This window comes from Oncorhynchus kisutch, linkage group LG4 (genome assembly GCF_002021735.2).
Source record: "Oncorhynchus kisutch isolate 150728-3 linkage group LG4, Okis_V2, whole genome shotgun sequence".
NCBI classification, from domain to species: Eukaryota; Metazoa; Chordata; class Actinopteri; order Salmoniformes; family Salmonidae; genus Oncorhynchus; species Oncorhynchus kisutch.
The window spans coordinates 44,261,342-44,283,261 of NC_034177.2; the positions used below are offsets into that span (position 1 = coordinate 44,261,342).

General features: G+C 43.5%; 1 protein-coding gene across 2 annotated transcripts in view; it reads left to right on the plus strand.

The window, feature by feature from the left end:
- Positions 1 to 1,439: 1,439 nt before the first annotated feature.
- LOC109889579 (polypeptide N-acetylgalactosaminyltransferase 18) overlaps positions 1,440 to 21,920 on the plus strand; it is a 106,107-nt gene continuing 85,626 nt past the window's right edge. Inside the window, exon 1 of one of the 2 annotated variants that reach the window (XM_020481119.2) lies at positions 1,440 to 1,915. In XM_020481119.2, coding sequence (XP_020336708.1) covers positions 1,675 to 1,915 — 241 coding nt within the window. In that variant the 5' untranslated portion in view covers positions 1,440 to 1,674. The remainder of the gene's footprint in view (positions 1,916 to 21,920) is intronic. The other variant, XM_020481118.2, reaches the window with a different exon arrangement.

A 21,920-nucleotide genomic window follows, 5' to 3' on the forward strand; every position in this document is an offset into this window, starting at 1 on the left:
TCGTTGGAGTGAGTACTCTGGTGGGTCTGATTGATCATTTTTCTTCTCCCCCTACTCGTCCTGCTGTGGGACGACCAGTCCAAGTCTCTCCGGGTACTCATCGACTCGGGGGCCGATGTGAGTCTTTTATGGATATGGATATGGATTTTACCCTGGCATCCGAGCAGGGCATCCCAACACAACTCTACTCCATTCCCATGGATGTTAGAGTGCTGGTCGGGCGCTCTATAGGCCGGGTCACCCACCATACCACCCCCATCAACCTATGAGTGTCGGGGAACCACAGCGAGACGATTCAATTCCTGCTAGTTGAGTCTCCACAGGTCCCCTTGGTATTGGGATTCTATTGACTGGGCTACTGGTGCCATCGTGGGCTGGAGCCCGTCCTGCCACACTCATTGCCTGAAGTCAGTTCTGCCTGCCCCGGGACGTCTTCCTGGGGGCTTGGCAATTGTCCCGGACCTCCGCCAGCCCCGCGGAGTACCAGGACCTCCGGGAGGGGGCCCGGGCCACTTTGTACGTAAGGCCCGGGCCACTTTGCTTCCGCAGCACCGACCGGTATCCAAGAAGGTCAAGCCAGATGCGCTGGCACCCAAGATCATTTGCCCCTTTGCTGTTTGTCCTCTGTTGCCCCGTACCCTCTGTATACTTCCTACCTTTCCTGTGTCTAGAATTAAAACCATGTGTCACAGCCCTTTGTCTCCTGTTTCCAGGAGTTACTTTGACTCTTTGCATTTGGGTCCTTAAACGTGATAACATCATTGCTTTCATGTTAAGCTACACATCATTAAATATTTTGATGGCAAAATTTTGACAGTAGCCAAATGGAAAAATAAAAATAAATTGAATGAACATGACATTTATTTGAATATTGTTTAAATATATAGGCCCATACTGTTGTTAGGCTATTTGAATGCAGTAATCTCCGTTTTCATTTGAAGTATCGTTTTATCCTTCGCTTGTTTGTAACAATTGCAAAGAATTTAGTAACTTTGTATTTGTAGTCAACTTTGTTGTGAAGTTATTGGCGGTCACAGAGAGACTGATAAACACTGTGATTCTATGTTTAGCGGAGTTCTGCTGTGTATAAAGTGACGCGGGATGGGGAAAAAACATCTAATGGCGCATTTAGCTGTTCTATGAGGCGTTAGATTATTAGCGTTTTCAAGTGCAACGTTAATAACGATGGTTTTGGGAAACAGCTCGGAGATTTAATGATGCTCCTACGAAGGTTCTAATGACGAATTTAGCCTTATAGATGCTTTTGGGAAAGGGGCCCCTGGTTAGGAGAATGAGGTTACGGTTAGGAAATGGTTAGAGTTAGCAAAATCAAAATTCTACCCTAACCTAAGTGAAAAGTCTGTCCCATTCGAAGGACGAGAGAATTATGGAGAACACGCCTCCCATGCTACAATTGGATAGTGTAATGATCGGATATGCACTGTACATTTCCGGAGGATTTCATTGGCCGCCAGCTCTACGATTACTTTGTAGCAGCGGATTTCAGCTGGTGCCCGGTACGGTATAGTATAGTGCATCTACGAATTTACGTTTCTGTCAATCTCAGCAGGCTATAATCCTGGATGATCTGAAACTACGGTACTGTCATTTAGTTTTGTGAGTTTTTTTATATTGCGTTTGTATACGCATTGGACCGTATGGAGGGATGTCGCGATGATGGTCTGCTCTAGGAGAACCAAAACTTTGGTGTCGACATGCGTAATTTTGAGTGGCATGACCAATATCGTCTGTCTTCTCTACGTCGGCTGGATCACTAATTATGTGGCCAATGTGAACACCAAAGTCTCAGAGACAGAACCGGAGAGAAAGTTTGAAGATGACAACAAGGGAGAAACTCTGAAGATTATAGAGAGACTGGACCGACTGGAAAATGTGGTCAACCAACACATCCAAGGTAGGCTACATGCGGATTTACCGTTCTAGGGACAATGCATAGGATATGTCCACAGTTCTGTTTTAGCAAGTGACGTTACATATTTAGAATATTATATTAAATAAATGACAAGTAAATTGGAAAATAATGTAGGCCTAATGTAAAATAAAATGTAACCAAAACTCTTCCTTGAAATGTGGTTATCAATATCAACCACATTGTGTAGTCCAAGTACCGTAAAACGAACTAAGCAGTGGTTTTAACACCATGCTGATAGAGGCTTAATCTTTTTTCAATAATAGGTTACAACAGGGGTAGGTAACTAGATTCAGCCGCAGGCAGATTTTTGCCGGGGGGATGGTTGCGGCCGGAACATAATTAAAATAATGTGTACACTGCAAATTGACAACAACGAAGCCTAAAAATAGATTGTTATTTTCCAATACAATCATTTCATCCCTTGTATTTGTTGGAATACTTGGGAACAGATTTCCTAAATTAACGCATTTGAGATGAATTCTTTGTGGTTTTATTGTAATTATGTTGTATCAAAAACAAAAATTCTGAGGCAAAAAAACAAAAGATAACTTGCGGGCATGTGTTACAATATGATGGACAAATAGGAAATATTAATTAGTGCTGTGCACTTCACACTGGCGGTCAGAATATAGAGTAGTGCCGATGCTGGGGTGAACTGGTGAGTAAATTTAGCACTTGGAGCATGCATTTGGCCAAGTACTCAGTGTCACATAGATGCACTCCTGTAGCTGGTGCCGTATTACATTACTGTGGATCTGTTTATGTTGTCAATGATATCTGTTAGCATGGAGGGAGCTGAGGAGATCACTTGACAAACTGTCAGACCTCAAAAGACCTTTAACACCTAGCCTAATTCTCTCAAATGTCTGTCTGTCCAATGTAGCCCTTTTATGATGAAATGAGGGATAGCATGGAGTTTCACATCTTGCAGTGGACCATAGGGTGTCAGATATTCATGTGTGAGTGCTGCTTCTTCAAATATAGAGTACAAGGCAGCAGTTTGTGCTGCATGTGTACAGTAGAAGACATGTCAGGTCTTGTTTCCCATTAGTTACCACCCAGCCCTGCTACCATCAAATACAATTTTATTTGTCACATGCTTTGTGAATAACAGGTGTAGAATAACAGTGAAATTATTACTTACTGGCCTTTCCCAGAAATTCAGAGAGAAATGATAATGCAAGGAATAAATACACAATGAGTAATGATAACTTGGCTATATACACAGGTCACAGAACAGAGTCGATGTGCAGGGGTATGAGAATGGAGGTAGATACACTATATATATAATATATATATATACACAGAAGTATGTGGACACCCCTTCAAATGAGTGGATTTGGCTATTTCCGCCACACCCGTTGTTCACAGGTGTATATAATTGAGCACACCGCCATGCAATCTCCATAGACAAACATTGGCAGTAGAATGGCCTTACTGAAGAGCTAAGTGACTTTCAAAGTGGCACCGTCATACGATGCTACCTTTCCAACAAGTCAGTTCGTCAAATTTCTGCCCTGCTAGACCTGATCAACTGTAAATGCTGTTATATTGAAGTGAAAACGTCTAGGAGCAACAACGGCTCAACCACAAGGTGGTATGCCATACAAGCTCACAGAACAGGACCGCTGAAGTGTAACAAATGTCTGTCCTCCGTTGCAACACTCACTACCAAGTTCCAAACTGCCTCTGGAAGCAACATCAGCACAATAACTGTTAATCGGGAGCTTTGTGAAATGGGTTTCCATGGCTAAGCACAGGCCTAAGATCACCATGCGCAATGTCAGCTGGAGTGGTGTAACGCATGCCGACATTGGACTCTGGAGCAGTGGAAACGCGTTCTTTGGAGTGATGAATCATGCTTCACCGTCTGGCAGTCTGACAGACGAATCTGGGTTTGGCAGATGCCAGGAGAACACTACCTCCCCCAATGCATAGTGCCAACTGAAAAGTTTGGTTGAGGAGGAATAATTCTGTTTTTTCATAGGCTCTTCAGTTCCAGTGAAGGGAAGTCTTAATGCTATAGTGTACAATGACATTCTAGACTATTCTGTGCTTCCAACTTTGTGGCAACAGTTTGAGGAAGGCCGTTTCCTGTTTCAGCATGGCGATGCCCCCATGCACAAAGCGAGGTCCATACACAAATGGTTTGTTGAGATCAGTGTTGAAGAACTTGACTGGCCCGCATAGAGCCCTGACCTCAACCCCATTGAACACCTTTGGGATGAATTGGAATGCCGATTGCGAGCCAGGCTTAATCACCCAACATCCGTGCCTGACCTCACTAATGCTCTTGTGGCTGAATGGAAGCAAATCCCTGCAGAAATGTTCCAGCAACTAGTAGAAAGCCTTCCCAGAAGAGTGGAGGTTGTAATGGCAGTAAAGGTGGGACCAACTCCATATTAATCCCCATGATTTTGGAATGAGATGTTTGACGAGCACTTGTCCACATACTTTTGTTCATGTAGTGTATGTACATATAAGTAGGGGTATAGTGACTAGGCTAGATAATAATCAGACAGTGCAGCATGTGATTAGTCAAAAAGTTGCAAATAGAGTGAATGCAGATAGTCCAGGTAGATGTTTGGATAACTATTTAGTTGCCTTATGGCTTGGGGGTAGGAACTGTTCAGGGTCCTGTTGGTTCTAGACTTGGTGCATCGGTACTGCTTGCTATGTGCGGTGGTAGCAGAGAGAACAGTCTATGACTTGGGTGACTGGAGTCTTTGACCATTTTTAGGGCCTTCTGACACCGTCTGCTATAGAGGTCCTGAATGGCAGGTATCTCGGCCCCATTGATATACTGGCCAATACACACTACCCTCCATAGTGCCTTGTAGTTGGATGCCAAGCAGTTGCCATACCAAGCGGTGATGCAACCAGTCAAGATGCTCTCAATGGTGCAGCTGGAGAACTTTTGAGGATCTGAAAGCCCATGCCAAATCTTTTCAGCCTCCTGAAGGGGAAGAGGTGTTGTCATGCCTTATTCACGACTATGTTGGTGTGTGTGTGGACCAGTGACAGTCAATGCCGTTTTAAGATGAGGGAGTACGATTATATTTTTTATGAGCATGGCCTTATTTCTATTACAGCATTGGATGACTGTCATTCATATTCCATTCAACCAGCTCAATGAAACATCGATAGGTTTAGGCTGCTACATGATACTCAACATTTCCTTGTACCCTCCATGAGGTTACTAAAACCTAACCTATGAATGAAAGCTTACAACAGGTGCACAGGTCAATATAACATTTTTTTTTTAGTAATCGAGGTGACAGACATTGACACATTCAATACCACCTTGCACACTCTTGCCTGTATCTAGCTTATCTAGGGTGCAATCATTAGTCCAACAGTTGCAAACCAGTTTCTATTGAACAAATTCAGATATGTTTATCCCTGTTCCGTTTGCTTCCGCTTTAAGAATTTTTTTTCGGGCCTCCCGGGTGGCGCAGTGGTCTAGGGCACTGCATAGCAGTGCTAGCTGTGCCACCAGAGACTCTGGGTTCGCGCCCAGGCTCTGTCGCAGCCAGTCGCGACCGGGGCGACGCACAATTGGCCTAGCGTCGTCCCGGGTTAGAGAGGGCTTGGCCGGTAGGGATATCCTTGTCTCATCGCGCACCAGCGACTCCTGTGGCGGGCCGGGTGCAGTGTGCGCTAACCAAGGTAGCCAGGTGCACGGTGTTTCCTCCGACACATTGGTGCGGCTGGCTTCCAGGTTGGATGCGTTAAGAAGCAGTGGGTTGTGGTTGGGTTGTGTTTCAGAGGATACGTGGCTTTCGATCTTTGTCTCTCCCGAGCCCGTACGGGAGATGTAGCAATGAGACAATATAGTAATTACTAACAATTGGATACCACGAAATTGGGGAGAAAAAAAGGGGGTAAAAAAACACACAAAAAAACGTTTTTCAACAGAATTGGAGGAATGAATACACTGATCACACACAAACACAGTTAATTTTCATAGCAGCCACATACAAACAGCATGATCCATTTGATTGTTGTATAATTACTTATTGCATCTATGCACACTCCTCCTCTCACCTTTTCCCATCGCTTGTGGACTTCAGTGCACAACACGTCAGATTTCTGTGTCCTGGCAATTTCTTTAAATTCCAAGCCAAACCTTCATATCATGACCGCTAACCGCTACACACAGAGGATGGAAACTAGCTGTCCTCTGGCTACCCTACAGAGTGCGGCTGAGGCTACTGTAGACATTCATTGCAAAACAGTTGTTTTTAATCAATTAATTGGAGACATGACTATATTTAGTATTGTTTTATCTAAAAAGGATCACTTTTTTAAATGTCTGACTTAAAAAAAAAAAAAATGAAATTCACTGTGGAGCCTCAACTGGTGTGGACCATGTTAATTCCTTAGTGATATCGACGCTAATGAACTTGAAGCTCTCGACCCACTCCAATACAGCCCTGTGGATGGGGGCGTGCTTGGCTTTCCATTTTCTGTAGTCCACGATCAGCTCCTTTGTCTTGCTGACGTTGAGGGAGAGGTTGTCCTGGCACCACACTGCCAGGTCACTGACCACCTCTCTATAGGCGGTCTCGTCGTCGGTGATCAGGCCTAACACCATTGTCGGTGATGGTGTTGGAGTCGTGCGCGGCCACACATTCGTGGGTGAACCCGTGTTCAGGGTCAGTGTGGCGGATGTATTGTTCTCACATAGGTGGTCCTCTTGTCCAGGTGGGAGAGGGCAGTGTGGAGTGCAATAAAATTGCGTCATCTGTGGATCTGTTGGGGGCGTTGACGTGAGCCATGACCAGCCTTTCAAAGCATTTGAAAGGCAGATGTGAATGCTATAGTTATTTAGACTGGTTACCTTGGTGTTCTTGGGCACAGGGACTATGGTGGTCTGCTTGAAACATGAAGGTATTACAGACTGACAGGTAACACAAGCTGACACCCTCACACAATTAAAATGCTCTCTCAGCAGGGTGCTCTCTCAGCAGCTCGATCGGCCCTCACTAGGCCTATAACGCTGAGCTTTAATTAAACTTAAGAGGGACTGCCACACTGCAGTCAGTCCAAAACCCTCCTCGGGAGGTTCATAATGGACTTAACCTCCATAGGGGACAGTCAGGAGCGGTTTGGAGCTATGACCCGCTCCACACCCACCACCTCTAGAGGGGAGTGTGTGTGTGGGTAAGTCATGCATAAAGTACACCTGTCTCACTCTTACCTAAGCAGTGTGTCACCAAGTTTGTCAAATAAAAAAAATACACTTTGCATGATGGGTTGCGCTGAGGATCCGTTGACATTTCACACATGATCTGTTTGACTTGGAATCTAATACTGGATGACTCCGTCACTGTCGTTCACTATCATTTGGGACTTTGTCACTACCCTTTTGGTGCTCCCCATAGCAGCGGAGGAAAGGCGCCTGTGCTCCTGCCCTGCGGCTATTTACTTGACTGACAGTCCTTTGGCAAGATAAGAAAAATTATTCTCTCCACTTTCTCTCAGGTCATCCAACCTGCCTCACAGTTAACACGCTTTCTATCATACAGACTACTCTGTAGAATATACAGCTGTGCAGAGTGTACATATTCTTTTCTGGTGTTAGTATCGAACTACTAGTTTTTTGCCAAAATTGCTAGTGAACCGTTTTGGTGGAATATACAGTTTATTAGGTACACCACCCCATTCACCAAAAATGAAAAAATGCTGATGTGTTTTGTGTCTTCAGGAAGAATAGTGCTGCATCGAGCAGAAATAACATGCCATATCCTCACTCTGACTCCTAGAAGGGTGTCGAAATAGTATAACAATTTTATCTTGGATTTTTACAATCACCACTTTCAAGTGCACAGCGGTGGCAGTCATTTATTTATTTATTTGGGTCAGCTCATTATGTTTTTGCTTGACAATGAATTGCTCCCTTTTTTGCCTGAGGAAGATTTGTGCTACTTTGCCCATGTTTTTGTACGGTTGCTGTCTGATGACCCACGGCACCCTTTCACAACATCACAAAGGAGATTTAATATGTCAAAAGAAAACTGTGGGACTTGAAATAGTAGGCCGCCTTCGTTTGAATTGACAATGTTATTTTCTTCAATCAGATGTTTTGAAAGGTCTTTTATTGGCTGTACAGAAGGTACTTCTTAAAGTTTAGAAAAATGCTCTATATTTAGAACAATGCTGCAAAATGATAATTAGTCATTTTTCATCTGTCTAATCAAAACCCTTGTCTGATGTTATCGAGCTTCACACGTTTGCTGATGTCTGTGAATCAATATATATCTGTAATCCCTATTGAGCTGGGACTCTGATTACCTCCTTCACAGCTGTTGATGAGGAAACAGGGTTTGTCAGAATGTAAAATAAGATTATACTCTATGATATAAAATTGATTATGATCTATGATATAACAGATTATGATGTGAATGCATCCTTCCACAAGTTAGACCGACACCGATCCCACTGAATCAGTGATTTACAAACAGCTAGGTGAAATGTACAATCTTGTCTCAAACAATGGTTTTCTCTCATTACAAATATCAAATACTTTGGGATTTGATATTTCAAGGTCATATTGGGAATGTTCATTTCCTCCATTGATGTGTACATTGCAGTACCTTTCTCCTTGAGGTCAGTGCTCAAACTCGGATTTCTGCTAAATATTTAGAGTCAAAGGATCTTAACACAAGTCTCCTTTTTGGCTAGATGGTTTTCACAGTAGAGTATGTTGGTGTAATCCTGGTCATACGGTGTAGATGAGCACAACAGGGGTGCTATAGATATAGATGCCCCCAGCCAGTCAACGGTGAAGTTGTTGCTTGAATGAAAGAACACAGCTTTTTGACAGTGAACGACGGTGAACCTTTTTTTTTGAGGTTCGGAAGCTGATTTCAGTTCAAAAAACTCCACCGTTTTATTATATACTAACTGTAAATGGCAAATGAACCAGAATGAGGTTTTTGTTGGGTGTTCTCTAGTTAAGCTTCTGCTGGAAGCTCTCACAATAATATTTTGAAGATAAATACACAACGGAGAGTTTGAAAGGATGAGAGTACTAAACAAAATATAGTACTAATGGTCAATCGTGAATTGTAAATAGGAGCTGGGTTTCAGTTTAACCTGCTGTTTAGAATCTGTGGAATGTCATTCCTGAACTCAGACCTACTTGTGCTACGTTCTGTACATTGAGTCGGGAGCAGCATGCTTGTTATTTGGCCAGTTGTACTGCAAGGACTTCTGATTGGTCAACCCCAGGCTAGGGTGGGGTGGGGGGGGGGTATAAATGGTATCCTGTGCCTTTGTTCAGTGGAGAAAAGCTGAGGACAGGGGAGACTGAACATCTACCTTCCAGTATAACCTCTTGATTTGTCCTTCTCAAATAAACATATTTTTATCCCCCTGATATGCTTTGGAGTTTGTGTTATTGAAGAATAACATCAATTGCTAACACTCTCTCTCTGTAGCTGCTGAGGCTTTTCTCTCTGCTGGGTAGTGGATAAATCTGCCCGTCCACCCATCTGTGCTGTAGTGTACTGCTTATTGACCTTAATCTCCCCTGTAGAAAAGGAAAAACATTTCTGGGCCCCAGCCTTCACTCGATATTGATGTTTCGCATCCAGAGACGGTAGGTGGTTGGTTTTGTCCAAATATATTGAGTTTTCTGAGACATTCTGTAAGTTGTGAAGAATCCAAATTTCCAGCTCAACAGACCATGTTTATAGCAGTCTTTCTCTCCGCTTAATGAAATAGTTTGTCATTTTCCATTGGCAACGAGGAAGCATTTGACTATGCCCCCAAACTACCCAGTGACACCGGAGAAGAAGTATTCACTCACTTTGCAGGGCAACACATACAATGCAAAGCTAAATTATGTAACTTAGATTCTCTGACTTTTTAAAAAGAATTCAGAGGATCTCTTATTTTCATACTGTACACAATACATATTCTACAATTTAACAAGACAATTGTTTATACAGAAAGGTAATAGCAGGTAAGCATTTACTGTCTAGAACTGGTGACGAGGTTGTCTCATTATCTATTGCCCCATGACCACTCCTTGACGATCACCTTTCCTTGTTCTGAACCTCTTCTCTGGGGTTCCGGTCTTCTCAGGCTGCTGTGGCTGACTGTGCTGTGTGATAATAACATTCCTGCCCTTTCACCACTTGTGGAATTAAAAGATTATTATTATGATGATGATGATTGTAGGACTGTACATCCAAAGATCTGCTACACAAACTGAAATTGTGTATAGCTCAAGGATCCTTTTTGTATGTGTTTTAGGTGTGAATATCCCTCTTTTAAATATGTACCTTTTTTATTGACGTTAGGTGGTCAGTTGTGCTTTCCATATGACACGAGCAATGTTGAATGGTGCTTGTCACTTATTCCTGTTTGTCAGTTCTCTACTGACCTCTGACAAAACAGCCTATCAGGCTGTGACAGAGTGACCACACAGGAGGTGGAGAGATCTCTCTTGGCTCACTCGGCATCCCACCATAAGTGAAGTTGCGTGGTTGAATTTTTTTTGTGTGGATATTTCATGTGTGTAAGAAAAGAAAAAGCCAATTATTCTGAGACCGCCAGATGAATCATCTGAGTCTCACGAACAGACAGTTCTCCTCCTGCTGTCATGAGTACTACCACAGACTGAGGGTGATACGGCTCCAGATGAAGCCCAAGCGGCACAGGGCAATAATAATTACCATCTTCTCTCCTGGATTATGGGATGAATGTTGTAATTAGAGGCAATGGGATGTAACTCCAGATTAATTAGGCAAACAGAGAACCTGCGTGGAGTGCTGGATAAACCAGAGCGAGCGGAGTGTTCTCATCTCTAAAACTCATCAGAGATAAGTAGCAGTGTACAGACTGGGATAAAGTTAAGAGGATGAGAAACAAAGAAAACTACACAAACGCTCTCGCTCTCTCTCACCCACACACGGACTCTCTCTGTCTCCCTCAAACGCTCGCTCGCTTGCACTCACTCACACTCACACACTCTTGTAGGCCAAATCAAACGCGAACGAGCACTGCTTCGCGTAGATGCGAGAAACAGACTTGCTTTCTAATTTGAAGCGCACGGCGCTTTTGACGTCATTGACGCTGGCGGCCCGTCTGTTTTCAGTCATCACTACCGTGCATTCTAATTCCAGTGTGTACATGCTCTTTGCTCGTTCACACTTCCTTTAATTTGGCCTTGTGTGTGTCTCACACACACACACACACTCTCTCTCTCTCTCTCTCTCTCTCTCTCTCTCTCACACAAGCCTACCATCTCTCTCTCACACAAGCCTACCATCTCTCTCTCACACAAGCCTACCATCTCTCTCTCACACAAGCCTACCATCTCTCTCTCACACAAGCCTACCATCTCTCTCTCTCACACAAGCCTACCATCTCTCTCTCTCACACAAGCCTACCATCTCTCTCTCTCACACAAGCCTACCATCTCTCTCTCTCACACAAGCCTACCATCTCTCTCTCTCACACAAGCCTACCATCTCTCTCTCTCACACAAGCCTACCATCTCTCTCTCTCACACACAAGCCTACCATCTCTCTCTCTCTCTCTCACACACAAGCCTACCATCTCTCTCTCTCTCTCACACACAAGCCTACCATCTCTCTCTCTCTCACACACACAAGCCTACCATCTCTCTCTCTCTCACGCACAAGCCTACCATCTCTCTCTCTCTCACGCACAAGCCTACCATCTCTCTCTCTCTCACGCACAAGCCTACCATCTCTCTCTCTCTCACGCACAAGCCTACCATCTCTCTCTCTCTCACGCACAAGCCTACCATCTCTCTCTCTCTCACGCACAAGCCTACCATCTCTCTCTCTCTCACACACAAGCCTACCATCTCTCTCTCTCACACACAAGCCTACCATCTCTCTCTCTCTCACACACAAGCCTACCATCTCTCTCTCTCTCACACACAAGCCTACCATCTCTCTCTCTCACACACAAGCCTACCATCTCTCTCTCTCTCACACACAAGCCTACCATCTCTCTCTCTCACACACAAGCCTACCATCTCTCTCTCTCTCACACACAAGCCTACCATCTCTCTCTCTCTCACACACAAGCCTACCATCTCTCTCTCTCTCACACACAAGCCTACCATCTCTCTCTCTCACACACAAGCCTACCATCTCTCTCTCTCACACACAAGCCTACCATCTCTCTCTCTCACACACAAGCCTACCATCTCTCTCTCTCACACACAAGCCTACCATCTCTCTCCCACCATCTTGCTTTGACTCCCAAGCATTGCCTGCATACATAAACATGCTCACAGTGCATCATGTCCTACGCTATTTTACCAGAAATGCATCACTATATGCTTGAACCCCCTTACATTCTCTTTCCACCATACTTATCTTTGTCCATTCCCACAATTACCATGGTAACCCATGATTGGTCCGCCGATTGCATGACGCTGCCAGGACAGGAAGAAGACACAGTTCAGTGCCACTCTTGCACATTTCCTTTTCAACCTCGAGTCATGCAGAAAATCCAGCTGCCTTTGTGTGGATAGTTCTTCTTTTATGAACCTGAATACAATCAATATATTGTGAGGCAGCTTTTGAAACATGTAACAGTTTTAAGCATGTCGGCGAATGTTTCCGTAACAGATGGAAATGGAACCGGGTTAGTAGAGCTGTCAATCAATAATCAGAGAGCTACTCTGTTCAACACAGGATATAGCACAGAGAGAGAGAGAGGGATGTCCTTGGTCAGGTCGGATGACCTGTACTATAGGCTAGATAGCCTGAAGTATTCTTTTTGCATTTGACCATTTTAGATTTTCAGCAGTGCATCACAAGATTGTGCCGTTTTTGATTTGTGGAGCGCTGTGCTACAGAGAGAATCCCAAAGGGGAGAGACGTATCGAATAGGGATAGCACTTCATAGCCACAACATGCAGAATACCGTATTCTATACTGCTCCCATGAAAGGATACAGTGTATTGGAAATCATTTGAGCTCAAAATAATTTATTGGAAGTTAATTTAGTTTGTCTTACTCAAATTCAAATCGAATTCTGGAGATGCCTTCAAGACACCCTAGTTGCCCAAATTTAAGAAATAATTTCCTTTTGACATGTTTTGAATTGCTGCAAAACTGTAATTTGTCCCTGGAGTGGCTTGAGTCTGCCTTTTACCATGTCAAGGAAAAGATCCCTCTAACCACAAGAAAATGAATGCTATCTAATTAGCTTTACATTATGCATATGCGAAATATGCTGTAGCAACAGGAGGTGTATTCCAATTTGTGAGACTTTCGATTCAATGTGCATAAAAGCACCTGTGGCTTCTCTGTAAAGTGTTCAGTAGAAACATGTAGCACCTGCATCCCCCTCCGTCCTCCTCGGGGTTGTGAGCTGCCATCTGCCCAGCACAGGCTGCTCTCCGGTGGGCTTATTATAACTCCGGGGCCCCTCCACGGAGCCATGCGATGGAGGTTAATTGGGCATCCGTTCTGCGAGCACACTTCTCATCGCCATCTGAATGTCGCTGCTTTTTATCCTGTCTCACTAACGCCGCCGTGTGAATGAAGCAGTGGATTAATCAACGTTATGAATTGGCTGTTTTAAAGCGAGTACACTGTGCTTTGAAACAGCTGTTGTAGGCTAGACTGTAGCATAAATCAACCACAGACAACACCACCATATACACCCTCCTATGTAAACCACCAGGGTTGTGATTGATTATATTCCAGTAAACTGCATTTGCACTAGTCTGATGAATCACCCTAAACCCCACGTTGACCTACTGATCCACCCACATACTGGCCTAGCTGTGCCAGCTGACCTGGGGCATGACTGTGCAATGGGCATAGAAGCAGCGGTGGGCATCTGAGTGTGTGTGTTTTTCTGAGAGGGTCTGTAGAGTTGGAGTGCCCTTGCCAGTTTTGCCAGATGACTCTCGCTGGGTTTAGTGAGCTAATGGTTGCGATTTGGCGAGAGAGACCGTACATCTTTGACACCAACAGATGATTGACGGAATGGGAGCTTTTGGGGATCTAACGCCTCTTGTTATTTTTCGGGTTGTCACTGAGAGGAGTGGAGCACGCTCACAAGTGTGAAGTTCAGATGCATTTCCAATCCTCTTTGAAGTGTGGGGGCGTTGCATTTTGATTTCATCAGTGACTCTGTGACACCCGCACATCAGATGAGAACTTCCTGGGTTTCAGGCACCTCTTGAATATTCCACTCTAGTTAATGGATCTCAAACAGCCTCCAAAACAGTAGGGTGGACTGAAGGTCAAGAGGTCCGCTGCACTATAGGCTCCTCTGCTCTGACCTTCACATGATATCTATCTATAACCCTCACCTGATACAATTACTTTATTATTTATTGGCTTTTTTTCTTGTGTAGGGGAAAGGTTCAAAATAAAAGTTTTCTTCCGAACACTTAAAGATAAAACGGGCCCTAAACTTTAGGTAATGGTGCAAGAGATATTGCCACCAGCCTCTGTCAGCTGTCCCGACTCTCTCTTTAAATGAGGTGCCTGATAATGGTGGCTGGGATGTGTTCCTGCCCGCTGCTGCGGGTGGCGCCACCCGGAGGTCAGGGACAGCAAGCAGATACTTACTAAACACCTCTGACTGAGCTGATTTGGATGTGGCTTTCTCTACTCTGTCAGATTTAGAATCCGACTCATCAAGACAGACTGATACTGAAGGCTGTGCATACACTCCAGGGTGACACGCATCTGTGACAGGGATGAGGAGGACACTCTGGGTGTATTAACACAAGGCTTTAATAGTAGACTCGCGATGACATAGATGCTCGAATTAAACAACAGTAGTGGGTCAATTTCCTCAACAACCATTTTAAATGGGTCTTTTAAAGTAGTTAATTACCTCTTGCTGTGAGTTTTTGAAGTCCTGGGCTCTGTTTACTTAAATGCATGGTAAACAGATTGGTTATTGTAGTGCTTAAAGGGCACAAAGAATTACAACTGCCCTCCCAGCCCACAGATGTGAGCACTCTGCCCTGGCTGGTCAGGCAGATGGTCAGCAAGAATCCCATTCAGTCCTACGTCTGAATCTCCCGCACATAGTCGTCCCCCCCCCCCCGCCCAGCATACCACAGCCCTGCCCAGCATACCACAGCCCTGCCCAGCATACCACAGCCCTGCCCAGCATACCACAGCCCTGCCCAGCATACCACAGCCCTGCCCAGCATACCACAGCCCTGCCCAGCATACCACAGCCCTGCCCAGCATACCACAGCCTTGCCCAGCATACCACAGCCCTGCCCATCCCAGCGTCTTAGTGAAGGGCCTTTAGCTTCAGTAAATGTGTGTCTGCAAGAAGTGAATAAATGTATATTTCCCAGGATATGTGAGTGGGCTGTCTGTTCCTTTTAGCCTCTCTGGGGGGGGGCACTTGTCTTGACCTTAGTGTCATTACGTTGCAAGGGTAACCGTGCACCCGTACTGTGCCACATGTTCAAAACTCAACATGGAGCTTGTGTAGCCCTTGATTTCACTCACATTAGCTCTTACTATTCCCTCAGTCAACCTCTGTCCCTGATGTGATGGGTAGGACTTGAGAGCGAGGGATTTTTCTTCTTTCAAACCTTTTTCGTTTCCCTTCAGGCCCACGGGGCCTTGAGAGACCCTGTCTGTTTTAGTTTGAGGAAGCACACTTAGCATTTTGATCCATTTCATTCACACTTTCTTCGATGTGGACCTGCAGAGGGGAAATTATACCAACTCTACATCAACACATAAACACTTTGTTGCAAAATGGGATGGGAAATTATTCAAAGTAAATGCTAAATGTAATGCATGTATTATATAGTCATAATTACTTGCATTGCAAAATAGCCATTCAAGATGACTGTTACCTTGAAAATAAGCTAAAACCGTAATGGGGACAATTATCTCTTTTTGAGCTGTTTCTTTTGATTAGCAGTCTCATTGGCATTTGCTAAGTCACTCCACCGCCAGCAACAACAAATGAATTCAGATCACATATTAGGCCTCGTCTATTATCGCAGATCACGATCTGCTTTGTGCTTGTTGGAATAGTGCCATACTCCGTACAGCAGTGGTGCCTCATCACTCGCAGCTAAAAGTACAAATCAGTTTCGCCAGTGTCCGTACAAATCGAGGAGGCAAGACTGCCACTGTTGGAAAAACTATTGGTTGCTTACATTTTACAAGGCCATTTGCAAGCTCAGTGTGGCTGAGAGAAATCCGAGTTGGAGTGAACCAGTTATGAACTTTTATTACGTTAATTAGTGGGCTTTGAAAGCTATAATGAAGGAAAAGCTACAGGCTTAGCTATGGTTAGTTTGATCTTTTGAAAATCTGGAGGCTGTAATTTAAGTCTAAAGAAAAACATCTTCATTTAGGCATTCTGGTTGTGTTATGTAATGAATATTAATTTCATTTGAAAGAAAGAATTGTAGACGCTACCTCAATTTCAAACTAAGTCCATTATTTTTTTATTATAGTAGATATTTTTTTGTGATTGGTTTCTGGCTCATTTGACTGTGTTAAATGCAGTGGTGGTAATTGTACAGTAGAAGATGCAATCAGGTGCAGATTTGACTGGGAGTGGTTTGAACAAAGGCATCAGCATTGGCCTCCAGCTGTGGAGTAATTGGTCTTTTGAAGACTTAGTTTTCCTCTCACTCGGGGGCCATGTGCTTCCTAAACTTGGGCCCTGTTTTCCTGATTGGGAGCGTAAGTCTAGCATATTGTGGGCCGGAGTGTGCTGCAACTGCCTTGTTCTCAGGAAAAGATTTAAAATCTCTATCACTGAATATTTAAACTCCACAACACTACGATTAAGATTTCATTTTGAAGGATATAGGTTGGTCCTGACAAGTGAATACCATTTCCATAGACCCTGCATTTCTATTAGAATGACTGTAATGAAAGGTCACGTGACAACGTGCATTAGTCCTATCGTTTTATAAAACCTCTCAACTTGATTGTCTCTCGATATATTACAGCAGTTTAATCTGTGCAGTCTGGTCTGTATCATCGAGATAATTTTGAATCGTTTTCGTTTTTTCTCCCGAACTTGTCACAATTCTCCATGCTCCCGTCTGGCAGGCGGTACCAGTGCATCAATGCTCAGACCGACATTCTCCTAAACAGCTTCTATCCCTTGGTCATAAGACTGTTAAATGGTTAACAACTACTGCTCTCCCTCAGACTATCCTCGGTCACGCTTACTCACACGTGTGTACACACAAACACACACACACTCACCACACCCTCAGTCACATACTCATTACTGATGACTCACACTTACACCCCCTCACACCTACGCTGCTGCTAAAATGATTATTGATTAGATGTATTACTACCACTATGCTGCTGTTCATTAAATATTGATTTCCATTACCATTTAGTATCTATCTATCCTGCTTCTGGTCACTTGTATAAATTACCATTAGTATGTTACCATTTTATTGGTAACCATTTTAAGTATTTATATATTCCTGCTACAAGTCCATTTTCAGCCCTGTTTACATGTTTAGTGCATTCAGAAAGTATTCACACACCTTGACCTTTTTCACATTTTGTTGTTAGAGCCTGAATTTAAAATGTATTCAATATAGATTTTTTTGTCACTGGCCTACACACACACAATACCCCATAATGTAAAATGGGAATAGAAATTTGTCCAAGTGTGAAATATAAAAGAATGTCTTTAGTAAATCAGTATTCAACCCCTTTTTGTTATGGCAAGCTTAAAAACATTCAGGAATAAAAGTGTGCCACATTAAGTTGAATGGACACACACTGTGCAATAATAGTTTGAATCACTACCTCACCTCTGTACCCAACACATACAATTATCTGTAAGGTCTCTCAGTCAAGCAGTGAATTTCAAACAGATTCAAGTATTCAGACCCTTTGCTATGAGACTCGAGATTGAGTTCCGGTGCATCCTGTTTCCATTGATTATCCTTGCTGTTTCTACTTGATCGGAGTCCACCAGTGGTAAATTAAATTGATTGGACATGATTTGACAAGGTACACACCTATCTATATATGGTCCCACAGTTGACAGTGCATGTAGGAGCTAAAAACCAAGCCATGATGAGGTCAAAGGAATTGTCAGCTCAGCGACAGGATTGTGTCGAGGCACAGATCTGGGGAAAGGTACCAAAATATTCTGCAGCATTCAAGGTCCTAAAGAAAAGGCTCCTAAGAATCTCAGACCATGAGAAACAAGATTCTCTGGACTGATGAAACCAAGATTGAACTCTTTGGCCTGAATGCCAAGGGTCACGTCTGGAGGAAACCTGGCACTATCCTTCCGGTAAAGCATGGTGGTGGCAGCATCATGCAGTGGGGATGTTTTTCAGTGGCAAGGACTGGGAGACTAGGCAGAATCGAGGGAAAGATGAATGGAGCTAAGTACAGAGATCCGTGATGAAAACCTGCTCCAGAACGCTCAGGACCTCAGACTGTGGCGAAGGTTCACATTCCAACAGGACAATGACCCTAAGCACACCGCAAAGGTAATGCAGGAAAGTGAATGTCCTTGAGTGGCCCAGCAAGAGCCCAGACTTGAACCCGATCGAACATCTCTGGAGAGGACTGAAAATAACTGTGCAGCGATGCTCCCCATCCAACCTGACAGAGCTTGAGAGGTGCTGCAGAGAAGAATGGGAGAAACTCCCCCAAAACAGGTGTGCCAAGCTTGTACCCAAGAAGACTCGAGGCTGTAATCGCTGCCAAAGATGCTTCAACAAATGACTGAGTAATGGGTCTGATATATGAATTTAAATGTAATACTTGTTTTTATTTTTATAAATTTGTGACTCACCACCTGGATTCGGTGTTGTGTAGAAAATGTGAAATTGTGTTTTTTTTTACACTGGATTAAAGTGGAGACTCAGATCTACCAAATGGTTTATCATACAACTGCATTTGAGGAACAATGGAAAAGTAATTCTGCTTTGACAGTTGAGAAAATGGCCTTTTGAATGTTTTGGTATATTGTGAGAGAGCTCTTCTTTGTCTACACCCATTCAGCATCGTTCACACCCTCTTAAGCTTTAGCCCCACCCATCTCGATTCGCTCTCGGAGCGTTCATAGCGCACACTTGACGCTCTGGTCGATGATTTGTTTACCTCTGGATAACATGATAACTGCTTAACCAGCTCCGCTGGCAACCATTTCATTATTCTTTTTTTGCAGACACCCAACCATATTCAACGGGTGTTGTACACACGCCACGTAATGTTAGCTAAAGAGCCAGCCAGCTATCGTTAGCTAGCTAAACAACAATGAACAAAGTGTCAACAATGCCACCAGGCTCTATTTAGAAAAGAAAATGGCTTTGGGAAACAATAACGTTAGCCATTTAGCTAACAGTACAATTGAGCTTGAAATGAAACAACTTTCTGCCAAAATTAGAAACATGTAATACTTAAAAATGTAGCTAGCTGATGTTACTCTCTGAGCAATTACATTCTCCTGATATCTTGTGTAGGAGAAAGTAAATGCTAAGTTACAATGCTGTAACTTGAAACTATTTATTTAATTTTGAAGTTTTTGTTATACATTTGAATATTTGTAGCTACTTTTTAAGGTAACACCTGCAGTCAACTTGTACAATATGTTAGGAGATAAAGAAGAGCTCGTTCTTCATTTCACCTGTCACATAATTTCACTTGTCACATATGAAGACCGACTGGATGGAGCCTTGTGAGCAATGTTTCCTCAAAACATTTTCTGGCACTGAGCAAATTTCAGGACTGCTGAGCTCAAACTTGAATGTTGTGTACATTCTGTGCAACTTCCCACATGCGTTTACTGTTAGGCTGTAAGTTACCGTTTTAACAATGGCCAAGTAGGCTACTGTGGCTATTTGATCATAATGTAGGCCTACCAGTGTGGTCTACATCAAAAACAATGGAGAAAATGTGTCCCATAACATTTTAACATGGGAATAGCTGTTCTGCCATTCAGCCTGTGTGTGGTAGCAGCCTGTGTGTGATGATCAATGTAGGCCTACATTCCATGAGATGTTTAAAAAAAACATGCAGGGCTTGACATTAACCTGTTTATCCAAAAAAAACATTTTGTAGTGTTTGATGCAAGAAACCACTTTACAATTTTTTTTTAAATGCATTATTATTCCAATACCATTATTACAGAGTATCAAACAAAATTATGGTACCCTCTACATATTGGCTTATTCAAGCCGGTCTCAAAATACAACACTGACAAAAAAAGGCTCTTTACCTGACTTGCTTTTCTTTTTTCTTTCTTTCTTTTTTACCCCCAACTTCATGGTATCCAATTATTAGTAGTTACTACCAGGCTCGGGAGAGACGAAGGTCGAAAGCCATGCATCCTCCGAAACACAACCCAACCAAGCCAAGTCGCACTGCTTCTTAACACAGCGCGCATCCAACCCGGAAGCCAGCCGCACCAATGTGTCGGAGGAAACACTGTGCACCTGGCAACCTGGTTAGTGTGCACTGCTCCCGGCCTGCAACAGGAGTCGTTAGTGCGCAATGAGACAAGGATATCCCTACCTGCCAAACCCTCCCTAACCCAGACGACGCTAGGCCAATTGTGCGTCGCCCCACGGACCCCCCGGTCGCGGCCAGCTGCAACAGAACCTGGGCGCGAACCCAGAGTCTCTGGTGGCACAGCTAGCACTGCGGTGCAGTGCCCTAGACCACTGCTTTTCAAAGATGTCTAGAAATCTACATGTCTTGTATGAAGTAATCACTCCCCTATTAAGTGCAAATTATCTATAACTGGGCTAATAACTCACTAACTAGCAAAGGATATTAACAAAATGTGCGCCTGTGGCTACATGCAGCTCTTGCTTTGATCTCAAACCAAGTGCATCTACTCATGGCCACTCGTGCTGTAAACACAGTCCAGTTCAAAGTAAATGACAGAGAGACCATTGCCATATATGGATATTTGCATATAGGCCTACTGCAGCTCTGATTGGTTATGCCGCACCGGCCTGTGTAGAGTACTGGCTACACCCATGTGTTCTACCTACAACATAATCTCTTGCTTAGTTAGTTTTGCATACTAAATTATGCATAGTTCGTTTTGTTTCGGTATGTTGCATTGAAAGTGGTTAATATTGCATTGATTTAATCACAAATGCCACACTAAAAAGGAAACATTGATAGGGTTAACTAACAGGGAAAACTCTAGAATGTTAGGTGAAGTTCAATCTCATGCTTCTCGCAGTGGGATGATACTGTATTTCTTCTGTGCCCGGAGTCCAGGGGTAGCTGCGTGACGTTTAGAGGGAAAATTGCTTGTGAGTCACTCACTGTTGTGCAGCACATGCCAGGTGATCTAGTTACAGAATGGAATTCACAACTTCATGTTTGCCAGCTTATAACATTTTATAACCTATTAAGTCAACTGTCTAAGATGTGCTAAATGCTCTGCGGTTGTGCATTTACTAACTAGTTAGCTAAGTGGTTAGCTTCTTGCAAAATCAAGCTTTGCTTGGTAACAGAAGAGAATCCCCTCCTGGATCAAGAGCATTGCTGTTTAATGTTTTGTGTGCAGCAAACTGTGATTAGAATTATTATTATTTTTAGTTACTACAATAACTTTTGAGTTGGGATGTCTATCCTGCAAATGCTTTAGGTCAGACTGTATAAAATGTTCAATGAGCTTGTTGGCATTTTAGTTACATTCTCTATGGGATTTTACATGTACTTGTTAGCATTGCTAATCTTGGATTTACAAAGGCTCAGTGGAGTTTAAAAATGCCACCCCTTGTGTTCAGTTCCGGTATTACCGAATATTCCAGTATGGCACAATGTCATACCTTCGTCTCGACCATCTGGATACCGCCCAAGCCTAGTATGCGCACGTGCAAGCGAAGTGTGTGTGCATGTAAGAGTCTCCCGACAGGCCTTGTGGGTAATCCTCAGACATGATGGATACTGATAGTGCCCTGACTGCAGAGGGAGGTGATCCAAATCCCACAGAGAGGGATTTAGGACAGATGAACAGAGTGAAA